Source organism: Melozone crissalis, unplaced genomic scaffold (assembly GCF_028551555.1).
Source record: "Melozone crissalis strain CALT ecotype California unplaced genomic scaffold, PUWL_Pcris_2 ptg000027l_1, whole genome shotgun sequence".
Classification (NCBI taxonomy): Eukaryota; Metazoa; Chordata; class Aves; order Passeriformes; family Passerellidae; genus Melozone; species Melozone crissalis.
This window is the reverse complement of record NW_026535805.1, coordinates 29832417-29848138: the sequence shown is the minus strand read 5'-3', so window position 1 is coordinate 29848138 and position 15722 is coordinate 29832417. Positions and strand designations below refer to the sequence as shown.

The following is a 15722-nucleotide window of genomic DNA, read 5'->3' as shown; positions in this document are numbered from 1 at the left end:
GTTGTGGTTTGAAACTCAAAATGAGACTTTAACTAATCTGTACCACTGGAAACTGACTGGATTGTTAGTTCCCTCAAACACTTGCTGAGGTGGTTGACACAGGAACAGATCTTATTTTTTTTCTTTATTCTGACTTGTGGCTCATATCTAGTGACTTGTAGGCAATTTCCATTCCATAGCTGCATACCTGCGCTGTCTCTTTACAAGGGCTTCCCTGCCTCTTCCCCAGCACCTCTGCAGAGGCTGAAATACAGTGTGGTGGAGGACTCCAGGCAGAATTACTGCTTTCAAAGTAAATCAAACTCATACAAGCCTTCAATGCTCTGCTGTCTTTCAGATGCATCTTCATTTAATCATTTTAGATGCTAGACTAGAACATGCAATGCATGTTCAGAGCAAAGAGAGAAAACGTTTGGGGATGGATAGGCAGAATTCTCTAACAGAAGTTTTCTGCTCTATGTACCTTATTTACACCCGCTGAAATGGTTTCATAAAATTATTTATACATCTATAAGCTTTTTAGTCGTCTCCTTTTTACTGATTATGTCACTGTATTTTCCCAACACTCATCTGAGTCTCACTTTGCACACTTTCTGTCTGCACAGTGAGATTAATTCTGTCTTGGGATCTGCAGAGGAGTGCTTAAATTTATGATTCAAATGGATACTGCTCCTGTGGCAGAAATTGTGAAGAGGTTCATGAATTTTTAATTAGAAGGGATTAATTCAATGAATACAATTTCCTAAACTAAGTTGTGTGGAGCATAGATGGGGCTTAATGTTTAAGTAATTAAAATATGCACATTCCCCCTAGATGTGCCATATCCTGGATAACTAAATTTCCTTTTAGGTGCTCTTGTCTGCTATGTTTGTGTATTTCAGGAGCAGAACAGCAATGCTTTCAGATAGGCTGTGATACACCTTTTACCTGTTACGTTACATACAGAACAAGTGAACTGAAGTTGTCATGGAAGAAAAAGTCCCTCATGAATTCAAAACCTGCCATTCCAGTGAGGAAATGGTTTTTCAGCTTCTTTCCCATGTATTTTGTGCTTTGTGCTTCCTTCACAGTTGCTTTTTCAGACTTAGCTCATAAATGGTTGCAAAACTGTTTATAAGATTTTTATGAAGAAAGTAGTATATAAAACCAAAATCACAATATTTAGAAACTTGCAGTAATTTGAAAAGAAAATGTATGCAAATGATCATATAAATTCATTCACAAAGTAGGCAGAAAAAGCTACCTGCAAAGGAAGCTTCTTTCTTGGTCCCTAAGGCAAACAACTAAAGGTTTGAAGCGTAAGCTACAAATCCTGCTTGTTAAGCTTACCACTACGTTTTCTTCCAAAAAAAGAGATTTGTAAAAAGCATTTCTCCAATTTGAACTTCTGCACCAGAGCTCCCAAGGTTACCAGTGTGGCTCTGCCGTTGCTCTCTGTGGCACCCACAGTGTGGAAGGGTTGGTAATCCCAGGCAATTCCTGGGCAGTGCAACGCCTGAAATTCATCCCTTCTACCAGCTGCTGGATCAGAGCTTCTACCAGGACCTCAGGACCTTGTCCTGCACCCATCCTCTGGATGATGGTGGCTTTGGATAAAGGAGGCAAAAGGAAAGATATAGGACTCCTATTAGGACTAAGAAATGGGAGAACAGAAGGTGAGAGAACAAAATTCCTCTGCAACCTGAGAATGTTTTAGGTCAGGTGTAGGTGACTTGATAGAAGAATCCCTACTTTAAATTCAGTGGGCTTATTCTACAGGATATTAGCATTACTGATTTTTAAAACTTCCTCCTGGGTTTATTACCAGTATTTGAGATTCTGTACTGTGCTGACCTTGGACCTGCAGGGGAGCTGGACAAGCTGGTGCTAAGCCACTGTTCACTTTCCATCTAATGTGTTCCCCAGGGGTTGGATACAATTTATGGACATCTCAGTTTCTCCACAATCCTCAGATCTTAGTTGCTGGTTTTAATAGTGTATTGGACAAGTTCAATATGCACCAACAGTTTCTGAGTACAGGATAGGTGTCCTGCCTAGGGCCCCTTAAATCCAGAAGCCTTGCTAGAAATCAGTCACATTTGGGAAACACTGGATTTAATAGTGTAGCTTAAGGAATGTGCACTTGATCAGATACTTTCTCAGATCATTGGGTTTCTTCAGCACTGTGTAGCATGTAGATGATGTGAATTTTCTGGTACATCTCAGACAAGCTTTATGGGCACATGTAGAGGGCAGTTATCTGGGGCAGGAAGGCTGCTTGCACAGAAGGTACCTATTGCTCTGATGCCTGCTTTGTCTAGACAAGAGCTCTGGAAATGCAGGCTGGGGATGTCTCTTACTGTAGCCCCTGTTTCTATAAGCCCAGGCTATCCTTGGTTTCATTTTTAAGTTTTGGCTCAGGAGGATGAAAGATGTACTTCAATGAAACTAACCTTTAAAAATATTTTCTGAAAAGATCGTATCGTGTGCTGGAGAACATGCCAACAGTACAACATTTGTTCAACATTCTAGAATTAGCCTTTGGTAAAAAAGGGCCCTGATCCTGATGGATTAAAGTCAGCACAACCTGTGGATTTTAAAGTGAGGTTTAATGGATTTTAACCAAAATAAATAGAATTGCTCAAAGCTGATGAAAGTTCTATGATCTCTGATACAGATCTAAGCCAGAAGTTTAGTTGAGAGTACTATTTCCCCAAGTATTTTCCTTTTGTTTCTTATGTAAATAGCAATAGAAAAAAAAATACCATTCTGCTGGAAAGGCAGGTAGGAATATTAATCATAACGGTGTAGGACTATCAGGTGTTTTGCATTCCAGCATTGCGAAGTTGTGCTCCGGAGGAGGGAGAGGAAAGTTGTCCTTGCTTCTGCCCTCTACAGTCATCTTGTTCCTATAAAACAGGTCCTGTTCTAACAGGGTGAGCTTGACAGCAAATGAAAAAAAAAGAAAGTAAATACAGTCAGGTTTTTTAGGATTTAGTTACATGGGATGCAGCTGACTGTTCAGCTGAGTAGGAACTTTTCATGTAATTTTAGTCTCAGGCTTCATGAGCATCTGCTCAAGCAGTTACACAAATTTACACAAAACTATTATATTTTAAAAATAAAAAAAACAAACCACTTGAAGCAAAGTACCTTTTAAAGACAGCAGATAAATCATCAGGAATTTGGGATCTAAAGGCCTTGTTGGGGACATGGTAGGTTCTCCTGACTTGGCATACTGAAACTGTAACATAAAACTGATAAAATGTTCCTTTTCTCCTCAATGCAGCAGTTTATGGACAGATGAGGTGCTCCTGAATGGCAAGTGTGGATAGTGGAGCTCTTCTTTCTCTCCCTCCTTGCAAAGAACTAGGCAGGGCTTGGAGAGTGTCTGAGGAAGATTCTCAGCCATGTGCCTGCAGCCTTTTCCAGGTACAAAATTTAGTCAGGTTCCTTTTGACAGAACTAAGGGAGAAAGAGAGGGATGCCTGATGCCAAGTACCTATTTTCATTTCTCTTATCTGTGAACATCTCTGGAATTCCCCTGGCCTTAGTCCAGCTTCTGCTTGACTAGAGGAGTCCTGTTGGATCTGTCAGTAAGTGAACGTGATCGCCTTTTCGTGTCCACTTTCACTCAAGGACTTCATTTCCCTTTTTGTGCTACACAATCAGCAAAAACAGATGTGCAGACAGTGCATGGTCAGGCAAAATCCCCCAACAGGGCAGTGACCTGGTGTCAGCCTTGCACACGAGCAAGGACGTGGCCATGGGCCATCCTGTGCCCTCCCGGCTCCTGTGGCCAGCAGTGCAAGCAGGCTCCTTTCTGCTCCAGATCTGCAGACTTCCTGAGTGGGTTAGTCCAACACCACCTCATGGCTGTCAGCAGTAAGTTCCTGTTTAGCATTAAAAGGCTGCATTTCCAGAAAATTGTGTCCGATTTTCTTTTTTTTTTTTTTTTTAATTAAATCCCAAGAATGTTTTGTCACCCTTTGTGTAAACAACGGGAATAGGAAGTACAATTTCACAGAGATAAGCGTTTTACATGTAGGCTGAGGAATGCATGAACAAGAAGTCCTTCAGCACTGAGAAACAAATCCATGTCCTTTTTTTAATTTTCTTGAAGCGTGTGCACCACTGCTTAGCCAGCTGTGATGAGTAAGTTATGGAATTCGCTTTGCAATAACTTCACAAAGGCTAAGGCTGGCTGAGAATAAAGTAGGAATAAGTAGTTTACCCCATGATTTCACATGAAGATCAACCAACAAAGTGTAGTTCTCAATACTGATGACTATTATCTTCCTCCATTCTAACTGGAGTTTTCCCACTAATTTCAGCTAGACATGTTAATAGTGTGTGCCTTTTAAGCAGCTGGCTTGCAGTCTTCAATTAGATACCACCAGTGGGACTCCCTCATCTAACTTGAGGTAGCTGAAACTTGTCAGGCAAGTTGTTCTGTAGGAGTTTCTGTGTCTCCCCATCAACTGCAAAGGGAGCCTGGATAATTGAGTTCTCTGGAGTTCTCATTGGAGTAGATGGTTGAATCCTAGATATTTGTAGAAAAGTGGTTTGAACTCCATACTGTTGACATGTTTCTATGTGAGAAGCTGGTCTTGATGAAAGGTATCTGCATCCTCTCAGTATTTTTTCCTCAGAGAATTTTCTCCTAATGCCAAATTTTTCCTGAAGGTAATTTCTTGGAAATTGCACTTGAACTTATCTAACAAATTGTGGTGATGATCTAGTGAAAATAAAATGCACCTCTTTCTATTTTGTTTTGAATGACTTCTTTCTGGCAGCTTTACTTTGTGTATTCTGCAGTGATAAGTATGACATTAGCTGTTTTAGTGGATTATTTCAGAACTTATCCTGAAAGCAGTTCTTTTTAAAGTAGTTAATATTTCCTGTATGAACTGTTTTGAAATAGTTCTTGATTCTGCTACTGTCTTTTTCCTTTTTCTCCCCTTCATATTTCTTCTTTCTGGTGTTTGGATATTTCCTTAAGTTGATATTTGTTGTATTTTAGGAGAAACCTGATACCAGCCCCACATCTCTACAGCTGCGATCCCAGATTGAGGTAAGCACTTTGATTTTGATCATTAACTTTTGTTTGTTTGTTCTTTGATTTGATATTCTGCAAAAATTGGGTAAAAGCTTCTCTAGTGCCTACTCTCAGTGCTGCATGTGTTCTCTTGCAGGAATCACTTGGTCTCAGCAGCACTGCATCAACACCTGACACTGAAAGAAAGTAAGTGAAGGCACAGGAAGTGAGAAAGGAGGGAGGGGGAATTTGGTATGTTTTCTTTCTCCTTGGAGTAATTTAATTTTAGATTGTACTTACTAGAGTTCAGATCCAGACACCGCAAATGAAACCTGTTTTGGAAACTGCTCTTTCTCTTCCTCACTTTTGGCCTTCTATTATTTTGGGTTTTTATGTCAAGGGAGGGTTATTGTTTCTCTTTTCTGTGAGCACTTGGGATGTGCATATACCAAGATGACTGCTAGTCATTGCTGAGGAATATCAGTGATTTCACATTCTCTGCAAATTACACCTGCTTTAAAAATTACTCTCTTTGACTAGACTTAAATGCAGCCAAAAAAAGATAGGTGAGGGGAAGGGACAGTTACAGACTTCCATCATGTTCCTTTTCCTGTGAACTCCTGAGTTTGTAACTGTGCTTTTGAAGAAGGTGCCAAGGGCATAAAAGTACTTAAAACCAAGTTAAAAGGAGCTTTAATTTTAGCGTCCTGAATGAAAACCTCTCTGTGAGCACTGAGAGGGTTTCTGTTTACTGTCACCTCCTGCTGCAATGTGTGTGCTTGTTTTCTGTGCCTCCTTCCTTTGATCCCAAGATCTTGGATCCCTGCTGCTGAGGGTAACGTGCAGTGGTGCATGAAGACAACTGACGCTCTGTGTCCAATTGCCTGCACTTCCATGGGGTAGTGCCAGCTGGACGAGTTCAGAGGGACTACATGGAGTCCATTTGTGATGGGATGTGCTTTTGTATGGTTTTACAGTCCCACATTTGAATACTCTCAAGTGATTCACCACTGGGCAGTAATAGGAAGGTTTCTTGCTTTTGCTACTTCAGTACAAGGACTGTCAGTCCCAGAGCAGTCTTTGGTGGATGTGGTGTATGGGACTTTGCTGGGCACTGACCATATAGAAGTCAGTTGTATGGTAGTGAACAACTGCTTAGGGGCTTCCTTTGGGCTTGTCTGGAAGCTGATTCATGCTAAAGGTTTAGAACATGATATCTTGCCTTTTAGACGTGCCTTCTCTTGCTTCATCACGCAGAGAGAAAAGCAGAGATGGTTTGCTTGAGGTAGATGCTCATTTTCAAAGCAGCCTAAGACAGATAAGGTGAATTACCTCGGGTATCATCACTGTCCCCATATTGCATGCTGGTAAAAGAGAAGGCCTAGAAGTCTTAGGAAAGACTTCGCATATATGGAAAAGAATCTTTGAAGGATATGTGGCTGACCAACATTATAATGAAACCAGGAATGACAAGTAGATGGGAGCTGTAATCTGGGAAGCAGACCTGCAAGGTTAGCCTATAATCATACAACTTCTCTCTCAGCCTCAAAGCACTTTACCCATGGGTAAATATCATAATCCCACCTCAGGTAATAAAGAGATGAAGCTCTTGCAGGAGAACAGCACACAACTCAGAAAAACCTCTACTTAGCAGTTTTAGCCAGCTTCCTAAGTTGTGTCTCTATGCAGGTGTTCTACCACAAATAACTGGGTGAGAAGACAGTATCAGCAAAAAATCTCCTGAGTGACTCCTCTGAGACTGCCCATTTATCTCACTGAAAGGAAACTGTATTATCTTAGTTCAGATGAAAGGGACGTGTGATTTTCATGGACCTTTCAAGAATGAAAGTGTGCCACTTGAGGATTTGTAGAAGGGTGTATGTGATTAACCTGATCATGCAAATGAAACTGGTGCAGGACAGGTTGTGCCAGATACTTGCACAATAAGAAGCAAGGCCATGTGACACAGGACAATTGGACAAGGTGTTGGAAGTAATAAATTGTCTCTACTCAATACTGTACAAATTATTGAAACCTGAAATTATACAAGTCTGTGCCTATTTGTGACAGCCTGACAGATCAGTGTTGGCTTCACCCCTCTAGCCTGGGAGACTTGAATTCTCACATAAATTGCCCCTTCCAGGCAGGAAGGCTTCATAAAATTGATCTGCAGGAAGATGACCACTTCATGCCCATCCTGTATCAATACACCTGTATTTGCTACTAACATGCTGAATTTAATATTTCTCAGGAAAGGATGTTGTGTAGGCCCCAGGGATTTTTGTGGTGTTCATTATATGGCGTTCATCTGAATTTTCCGTGTGGGCATGCTGCTAAACATGGAAGCTTGTTCCTTTGGGGACACAGTTTTTATGTCAATCTCATGCTGCATGAAAGATGTGTGGTAAACCTTCTACAAAACTTCCTTTGTTGTAAGAAGACTAATTTGCCAAATATGAAACTTGATGCAGATGTACAGTGGTTTCTCATATTCACAAAAGATTTGGGGGACGAAAGGAAAAATGTTTTCAAAACTTGATATACAGACTTTCAGGAGCTGGAAAAAGTGGTTTTTTGAATACTCTTCCACAAGTAAGAGCTTATCCAAGAACAGTTATAATTCTACATATTGAAAATCCAAATGTGTTCCTAGGGTGAAATGAGTTGTTTCTGGTCTGGTGTTCTGAGCTGGTTGATTTAGAAAATAAGGGCAGTCCCAAGGAAAAAACTATACTAAAATAAGGAGAGAGAAAGTGTCTGGCTGGAATACAGTCACTCTCAGTAGCACCCTCACCCAGCACTGCTGCCTGCACACCCTACAGCTTAATGCCACCAATGTCTAAAGTTTTAAAATAACACATCTGGATGGTTGTTTAATTTGCCAGAGTTTAGACATTCCAGACAGAAAGAAGCTTTGAGGGAACCTGGGAAGAGCAATGTTTGCTTTAACCTGGTTTGGTTTTCCTTTTCTGCGCTGCTCAGCTGGAAGAGAGAGCCCAACAGGCTCCACTGTACGCCACACTGAAAACAGATTAACCTTGATGGTCTGTGGTAGGAAAAAATCCTGTTTGTGTGGACAAGAAGTGGATGTTCAGTCTTGCCTTGAGTCTTACTAACCCTGCTGCCCAGTGTGGTGTAAAGTCAGTGCACAATTAGTCAGTGCCCTCAGTCCAGCAAGTTGCTCAACAAGCATCTGTCTAGTGATGTGCTCTAACACAGAGGAGCAGCAGCAGAGCTTGTAGGCAGGCAGGAGGGATTAAATGAGCCTGGAGGCAGAAGTGTTTGTCACTGTGAGTCATTGTCACTACCCCCCACCCCCTAAGTCATTTGGGGCAGTACTACCTTCCACTGTTGATAGCAACAGTGTTCCTGTTAATTAGATGAAGCTACCGAAAAAGACTGTGTATGTCAACCTACTCAGTGTTATATGTGCCCTACCAAATATGCCTTTTGTTTTACTGGTTCTGACAAAGAAGGAAAAATCTTCACTCAGAGGGAAAGCCCTCTGAGATTTATGTAAATAACAGCAAGGGTACTGATGTGGCCTGTAAAGCTGGCCATAAACAACAGAAAACAAAGTCATGTTTGTTCAAGCTTTGCTTCACAACTGCTCTGATTTTTTGGCCTTACTGGAGTTCCTTCTGTAAATTGAAACAGTTTGCCAGGCTTCTAAGTTATGTCATATTCAGCAACTAATGCAGAGCATGGAATGAGGTGTAGCTTTCTTCTCTGAATAATAAATTTCACTTTCCTCTGCCTTTTCCAAGATTTCCATCTTTTAAATTGTGGTCTTGCTGACAATTGTGGTGCTAGTGTAACTTTGCTGTTTCTCAGTGTGCCTTCAGTAAAGTGGCAACAGGATCTTTAACAGTGATATTTTAAATTTTAAACAAAAATCTCCCCAGAATCACAGGTGCTTCTAAAAAGACACATTGACTTCTGCTTTTGCTGGAAGAATCATTAGTGTAGAAAACATGCAGTAAATGTGTTCTTTAGCAATTGCTGCTACTTCTCTGACCCCATACCTTGTTCATCTGGGGATGTATATACAATTCCTATTATTTCGACGAGATGGCAACACCCCAAGGATGTTTACTCAGATAGGGGACTGAGCAGGGTTTTCTCATAATTGTAAACAGAGCATTTAAACAATGTAACCCAACTTTTAGCCTGTTCCCATTTTTGAGCATTCAAGTCTACATGACAGACTGATGAGCTCTGCATGTTTGCCAGGAAATCCAGGTTAAACCCAGTCCCCTGAACTCAGGCTTCTGCATCCTGACTCTCATCCTGTTTTTAGAAGAACTGGGGGGATGTTGCAGAAAGGAAGTTGTGTGTTTTCCCTCTTTGGAAATAGATCTGTTTGCTGTCACTGTTTGCTCCATCAGCCTTTGGGCTGTGTTTCAGATGTGGTGTATCTGAGATCTGCTGGGAAAGAAAAGGAGGTGGGTGAGAGACTCAGGAGCACTGCATACAAATAGGATGAGGTACAGACATTCCTATAGACTAATATTTTTCAAAGTCCCTTAATATTTCTCTTTTCTAATATTTCTACTAGAGAAAGAAAGGATGAAAATAATGTGTGAGGTAACAGTTGTGTCTTGTTTCTGATGTTTCAGTCGTTCCCACCACCTTTGTGTGGCAGTGGGTGTTAGGAATTGTCGCCTTCTATGTGGATCTCCTGCGCTTTCTTGAACTGTACCAATCAAGTGCACTCCTGACCAGTAAATTGTCACCCTTCATATCAAGTGCCACAATTCATCCTGCTGTACTCCTCAGGCTGTGGCTCAGTACAGTTCAAACATTCTTGACCCTGTGCTACTCAAGACCTAAATCTGAGACTCTGCCAGAGCAGGGAACTGGCCACAAACACACATGTCAGGCAGAAGGAGAAAAGCAGGCATGTGTGGGGTGCAGGTGACACAGGGCAGCATCTCTCAGGGGCTTTGCATTCCCCTGGCGTGCGGGAGCTGCTGTGCCTCTGGCAGCTGCACCTCAGCTCCTCCTTCAGCTGCTCCTGAGGGCGATGGCTGTCACCCTGTGTGTGTGCAGGATGTACTGAGCCACTCATGCCTGCCACTCATGCAGCTTGGCCAGATCTCTGGTGCCTTGTTGGGAATGTCTCGGCACGGGCTGCAGGCTCCTTGGGCATTATGGCTTTCTCTGGGGTTCTTAGCAGGCAAACAGTGAGGCCACAGCACAACTGGCTCCTATCTGCGTTGAATCTGTTGTCACTGCAGGAGACACGATTGACTGAATCGGTTTTTAAGAATTTTTTTGCAATGAATATGCTGTGGTACGGCCATTCCAGCGTCCCATGGCATAAACTGGAACTCTGTATCAACCTAAGGCTGGGATAGAGCCTGCATTTCAGTGTTCCTATTTTCCACAATGGTTTTCAGTGAAAGCTGCAGAAAGGTTCATCCAAGCCTCAGTTCTGCCCCCTTTGGTGGTACATTCATCTACTGGCCTTTGCCAGTAGCTTTTAACACTTGATTCACTAGTCTTCTTTCCCTGCAGCATCCAAACTGCAGGTCAAGATTTGAATGGAGGAGGTTATTAAATCATCCCTCCAGGTCATGGATGGGGGGGTTTAAATTCTATCAACGTAGATTCTGGCAGCTTCTCAGAGTGCCCAGATTAATTCTGGCAGGTATTTGTAAGCTCATCTCCAAAGAAAGAGGAGTGCAGGTCTGAAAGAAGATGTAAGGCTGAGAGAGGGCAGAAACTGAGAATAACAAAGCAAAAAACAAACAAATCCCCCAAACTGAGGTAGATAAAGGCTGCACTTAATTGCCAAGAGAATAAATTATTTCTTTTGCATAGTTTTAAAATGGAAAAGAATATTGGAAGAAAAAGAAGAGGGTTTTTTACTTGAGATGTTTTAACTTAAGATATTTTTTTTTTGTACCCTGTCCTTGCAGGAATTGAAAAAAATCACTGAATGTGTATGGCCCTGTTTTCACTTGTTTGAGGCCTGATTTAGTCAAAGGCAAATTATTCATGCTGCCTTTAAACAGCCTCCTCGAGAGAAGTAGGGCAGGAAACTCCCACAATAACCCACACAATGGGAGTGAGAGGCCAGCCAAAACGCTGCCTGGGACACGTGAGGAGGCAAACCAGTTTGCCTTTGAGCAGCTGGAAGAAGATTTCAAGCCTGGTAATTTTGTACAAGGAAGTATGAAGGGCACATTTCACGAGAAAGTCTGACTTGTCACAGCGAGTTGAGATGGCACGGAATGAGCAATACACGGATAGGAGGGGGAGCATTGCCTGCAGCGTTGGGCCCTGCTCTTTGCTCTCAAAGAGATTTTAGCTGGCAATTATCTGCCCCCTGGCTGGGACCAAGTATTCTGTTATTAAATACATGGTGTACCCCCACCTGCCTGTCCACAGACCAAGCCCACGGGACCAGTGTGGTGGCTTCCATGCTACAGGGTACGCATACACACGCATGGCCCACAAGCAGCTCAGTGTTTGTTTCCACTGAGAAAGTTTTGACCTGCTTAAAGAGCCATTGCTATGGAAACCTAATGAGAAGATAATTGAATGAAACCTCTTTGCTTTCCATCCCTTTCTCACACTGGTGCCAGCAAGGTCAGAACCTTGCAGGCCTCCTTTCTCTTCAGGTTCATACAAATTTGATAAAAATACCAAAGGCCCATTTTCTTCCCTGTGCCAGCTCCAGTTAGATAAATTACCTTGTATTCAGTCAGGAGCAGTTACAAGTCTGTCAGTTTTTCATACTAATTATGTAAGTGGGCCATTTCTAATGCACACAGATAAACAAATGGCTTTGCAGCAGAGCCAGCATGGGCTTTTGCACTGGTTTATTCACCACTCTGAATATGCATAAATTTCATATACTAAAATTCCCATCTATACCATTTTCCAAAGAGTACTATAAGTAATCATTGGTAAGGAATGAGAGGGGCACTGTCAGTTTATTGAAGATGGTAACAGCAGTGGTTTCATCATCATACGCTGCTATGCACCTGTGGATTTTATGGCCCATAAATGAGACACAGGCATTTGTTAAAGCACATCTGCATTTAAAATATAAATGCCCATCATTCTCACTTCCCATATTTGTTCTGTTTTGGGAATGATGAGATTTCAAAAATCAACAGGCACATTCATGAAAGCAGGGCATGGTGTCATTTGTTTCTGTTCCCAGTTCTGTGGAGTACCAGCACGTTCCTGGGGCACGTATGACTATGTCTCTTGTAATATCAACCACTCTCTATGAAAGATTAGCCCCAGTGTTTTTCTGTCTGAGATCAGAATCAGTAAAGTATTAACTGGAAAGCTGTAGCCTAGCTAAAACCAGTCTTAATAATCAGACAGGCTTGGCTGGCTTGTGACCAAATGTGTGCATTTGGTCTTCCTTGCGCACCAAGTTTTGGAGACCACCTCCAGGTTTCAAAGGTATTGCTTAGGTGTAACAGTGTTATCCCCACTGCAGCAGTTTCATGGAAAGGTAGTTCAGAGACCATTTTAGATGTCAGGCTTTGACATTGCTCTTACAGAGCCCCCAGGCTGCAAAACAAGAACCAAAAGTGCCCTCCAGAGGCAATCCTTATGATGATGTTTCGTCTGGTCTGGTCTCTTATCTTTCAAGCAGCGTTCTGTAAAAGCAGTTAAATAAGTTTTTTAAGTTGTTCTCCCTTTCTCTGCCTACTGTTGGAAGTTTGTCCAAATAGTTAGGAAATGTTAGCTTCTTTTTTCTAATTTTTTCCAGCATGTGTCTGTTTGTTCTTGTGCCTGATTTATTAATAGGCAGTAAGTTAATCTTCTTGCAGCTTTCCAATTTGACAGGCAAAACTTTGTAGCTTTCTTTTGTAAGATCAGCTGTCCAGTTCCCTAGCTATTCTAACAGCTTTCTCTATACCATATCTAGTTTGAATTTATCTTTCTTGAACAGGAATAATGATGGTTGTACAGCCATTCCCATATATAGTTCTTCATAGTCTTCCTACTGCCATTGGAATTTTCCATCCTTATGCCTTTAAGGAATAATATGTAGGTTTTTTTCTCAGTCATCCTCTTCTACCTGATATCCCCAGGTACTCTGTCATTTGCAGACCTCCAGCATTTGAAAGACTGACTTTTGTGTCTGTCTTGTGTACTTGAACACTCTAATGTTGAATGTAAACTCATTTCTGTTAAGCCAGTCCTTCTAGTCAACAAGTTCCTGGTCCAGGTTCTCTGCTCCAGCTGTTGCTACTAAATTTTGTGTCACTGATCACTTAGTGGCCTGATGTAGTTTGCTAAATTCTGCTCAAACCCATCAACTCTCTAAGGCGGTAATATTTGAGTACTCTAAAAAGTAGCTCCATTTCTGTTTTGGATTTTGTGAGGTTTTTTCTTATTTGTTTATTTCAGCACTTTGGCTTGAAGAGGCACAAAGTACTGGCCTAGAGATGGTTTTGGGTTTGTGAGATTAATGAATTAAAGCTTTGACCCCCTCTCCTGCCTGCTTCCAGAGATTATGGGTTGATAAGAAAATACTCCTTCCCTCTGGCTGTAAATCTTGTTTTGTTCTTCATTGTGTGAACATATACCCATACATTTCTTCTGCTTTATGCAGTGACAGAGTGCATTTCATGTGAAAGTTTGCTAATGAAGTTGTACATCAGACCACAACAAAAATGAAGGCCTCCATGGTGGAGTAATGGCATTTGGCTCCCTTTCAGACACACAGTGCTGAAACTTCTGCCAAGTGTCACTGCATCATTAACTTTCAGTACAAGTTATCAGTCTATGAATGGAAGAACACAAATCACTTTCAGGGCACGTTTACAGAAGCGCTGCTGATTTAACAGAGTAAGGGAGTGTAATTTGCAAATCAAACATACAGCGACACCAAGGTAGTCTGGAGTTTTTCACCAGACATCTAGCAAGTAAAATGCTTGATTGACTTCACTGAGGATTTTTAAGCATCAGAATTGTCAGGTGGAGCTGAAACGCAAATGCCTTATCAGGCACTATGTGGTAAGTTTTGTTGGCATTTCCATCTCTTCAGAGCAGCTGCTAGCATTTTCAAGGTCAGCCCAGGCATGGAAGATTTCCTCTTGAAGGAATGCATGAAATGATAATTGGAATTTGCATCCTCTGATGAAACTCAGCATAGTTCTTAAATCAGTTATAAATGAGAAGTGGTCTGCTTGCTGTGGATCCTGCTTTCCTCCTTGCCCCCTCTAGTTCGGGTGTGTCAGATGTTTGCTCCGACTGCCCTTCCCCTTCTTTGGAGGCCAGTTTATGATGAGTTGGTGCCTCAGGCTAACTCTTACTGAACAGATGTCCACATCACAAATGTTGCCGCTACACCTGCTGCTTACTTGCATCGTTCTTGGCAACTGTGCAAGAGAAGAAAAGGATAAAAATGGATTTGGAGGCCACAGAGCACAAGAGACTGCCTTTCCACTTTAAGGGTGATTTCACTAGTGAGGCAGAGTTCTGATGATCATTAACAGATTTCATTTTCTGAGGATAGTGATTTGGTACAATTCATGGATACTAAATTAATTTAAAATAAATAGAATAACTGCTTGATGAGTGGAGTCCATGCTCATCTGCAAAAAATGTAGCGGATTAATTCTGTCAGTTCCAACCGAGCTTGACTTTCATAAAAAGAAAAATCTCCAACTCCACGTCATTTTTTTATCTGATTTACCTTTATTTAGAAAAATACTTGCTGAAAACTTTACTTTGAAGTGTCTGTATTAATTCCTGGTGCTGTTGAAGGGCTTTTACTCTTTTGCTGGAAATTTTCATCCCGAAAGTATGGGGTTTGTATTTTCCACCTTTCACCAGGCTTCTTAAAAATGAAGCATCTGCTGGTATATTATTGACTTTTCCCCTTCAAGAGTAAACACCAGCAAGGAAGACACTAAATGTCTCCCTCCTCGTGGTGCACTAAAAATTTGAAGTTTGTTTGCCTTAATTAGTTTGCAGTTTGTGTTGGACTAAATTTCTGAGCAGTCTGAGTATTTCAGATGAATTACTGAATGACCCTGAAACTTTGTATTGTCTCGTTTCCCCTTTAATGATACCTTTGCAAATTGATGTGTTTCCTGCTTATAAGATGTTGGCCAGTAATTGCGTGTTTCTTCTAAACACCGACCTGGCTTGAACTGTAATTTCCCTTCAAGTGGTTTAGTGAATTGATCAGAAACTCTTTATTGCCCTCTGCCGGGGGTCCGAGAGAGCTCAGGGAGCCCGTGCAGACAGTGCGCACGGACAGCAACAAGAGTGTGTCGTGTGTGTGTTATTATATGGCCTCATTCAGGGAATGATTTGGCTTGAGGTCTGCTTGGTACGCTGTGGTGTGTGTGTTTCCATCGTGCCTGGCTGCAGCACAGCCACCGCACAATGGGACATTGGTGTGTCACGGGGCCGAGCCCGCAGCAAAGACACCGCAGTGATGCTTTGCACGTGGAGCCTCCAGCAAAGCCCTTGATGCTTGCAGAAGTCGTTCACTGCTTTGCTGCAGCGTGGTTAAATGGCAGTTCCCACAGGAAGGCTTCAAAGAATAATGCAAGGTTTGGTAATTTCTGTTAGCTCCATTTATGCAGACAGAATAAAAAGGCAGTGAAGCGGGGTGATGTTGTCTCATCAGAGATCCCACAATGAACTGTTGGCACTGAGTTGGAATCCATTGTGGAAAACTGGTTCAGTGAACATAAAGACCAAGAACAAAAGA

General features: G+C 41.8%; 1 protein-coding gene across 4 annotated transcripts in view; it reads left to right on the top strand.

The window, feature by feature from the left end:
* The window catches only part of LOC128938944 (SAM and SH3 domain-containing protein 1-like), a 521617-nt gene that overhangs the window by 462128 nt on the left and 43767 nt on the right, over positions 1 to 15722 (top strand). For all 4 annotated transcript variants that reach the window (XM_054279600.1, XM_054279603.1, XM_054279599.1 and 1 more), the window contains exons 3-4: positions 5003 to 5053; positions 5175 to 5224. In XM_054279600.1, coding sequence (XP_054135575.1) covers positions 5003 to 5053; positions 5175 to 5224 — 101 coding nt within the window. The remainder of the gene's footprint in view (positions 1 to 5002; positions 5054 to 5174; positions 5225 to 15722) is intronic.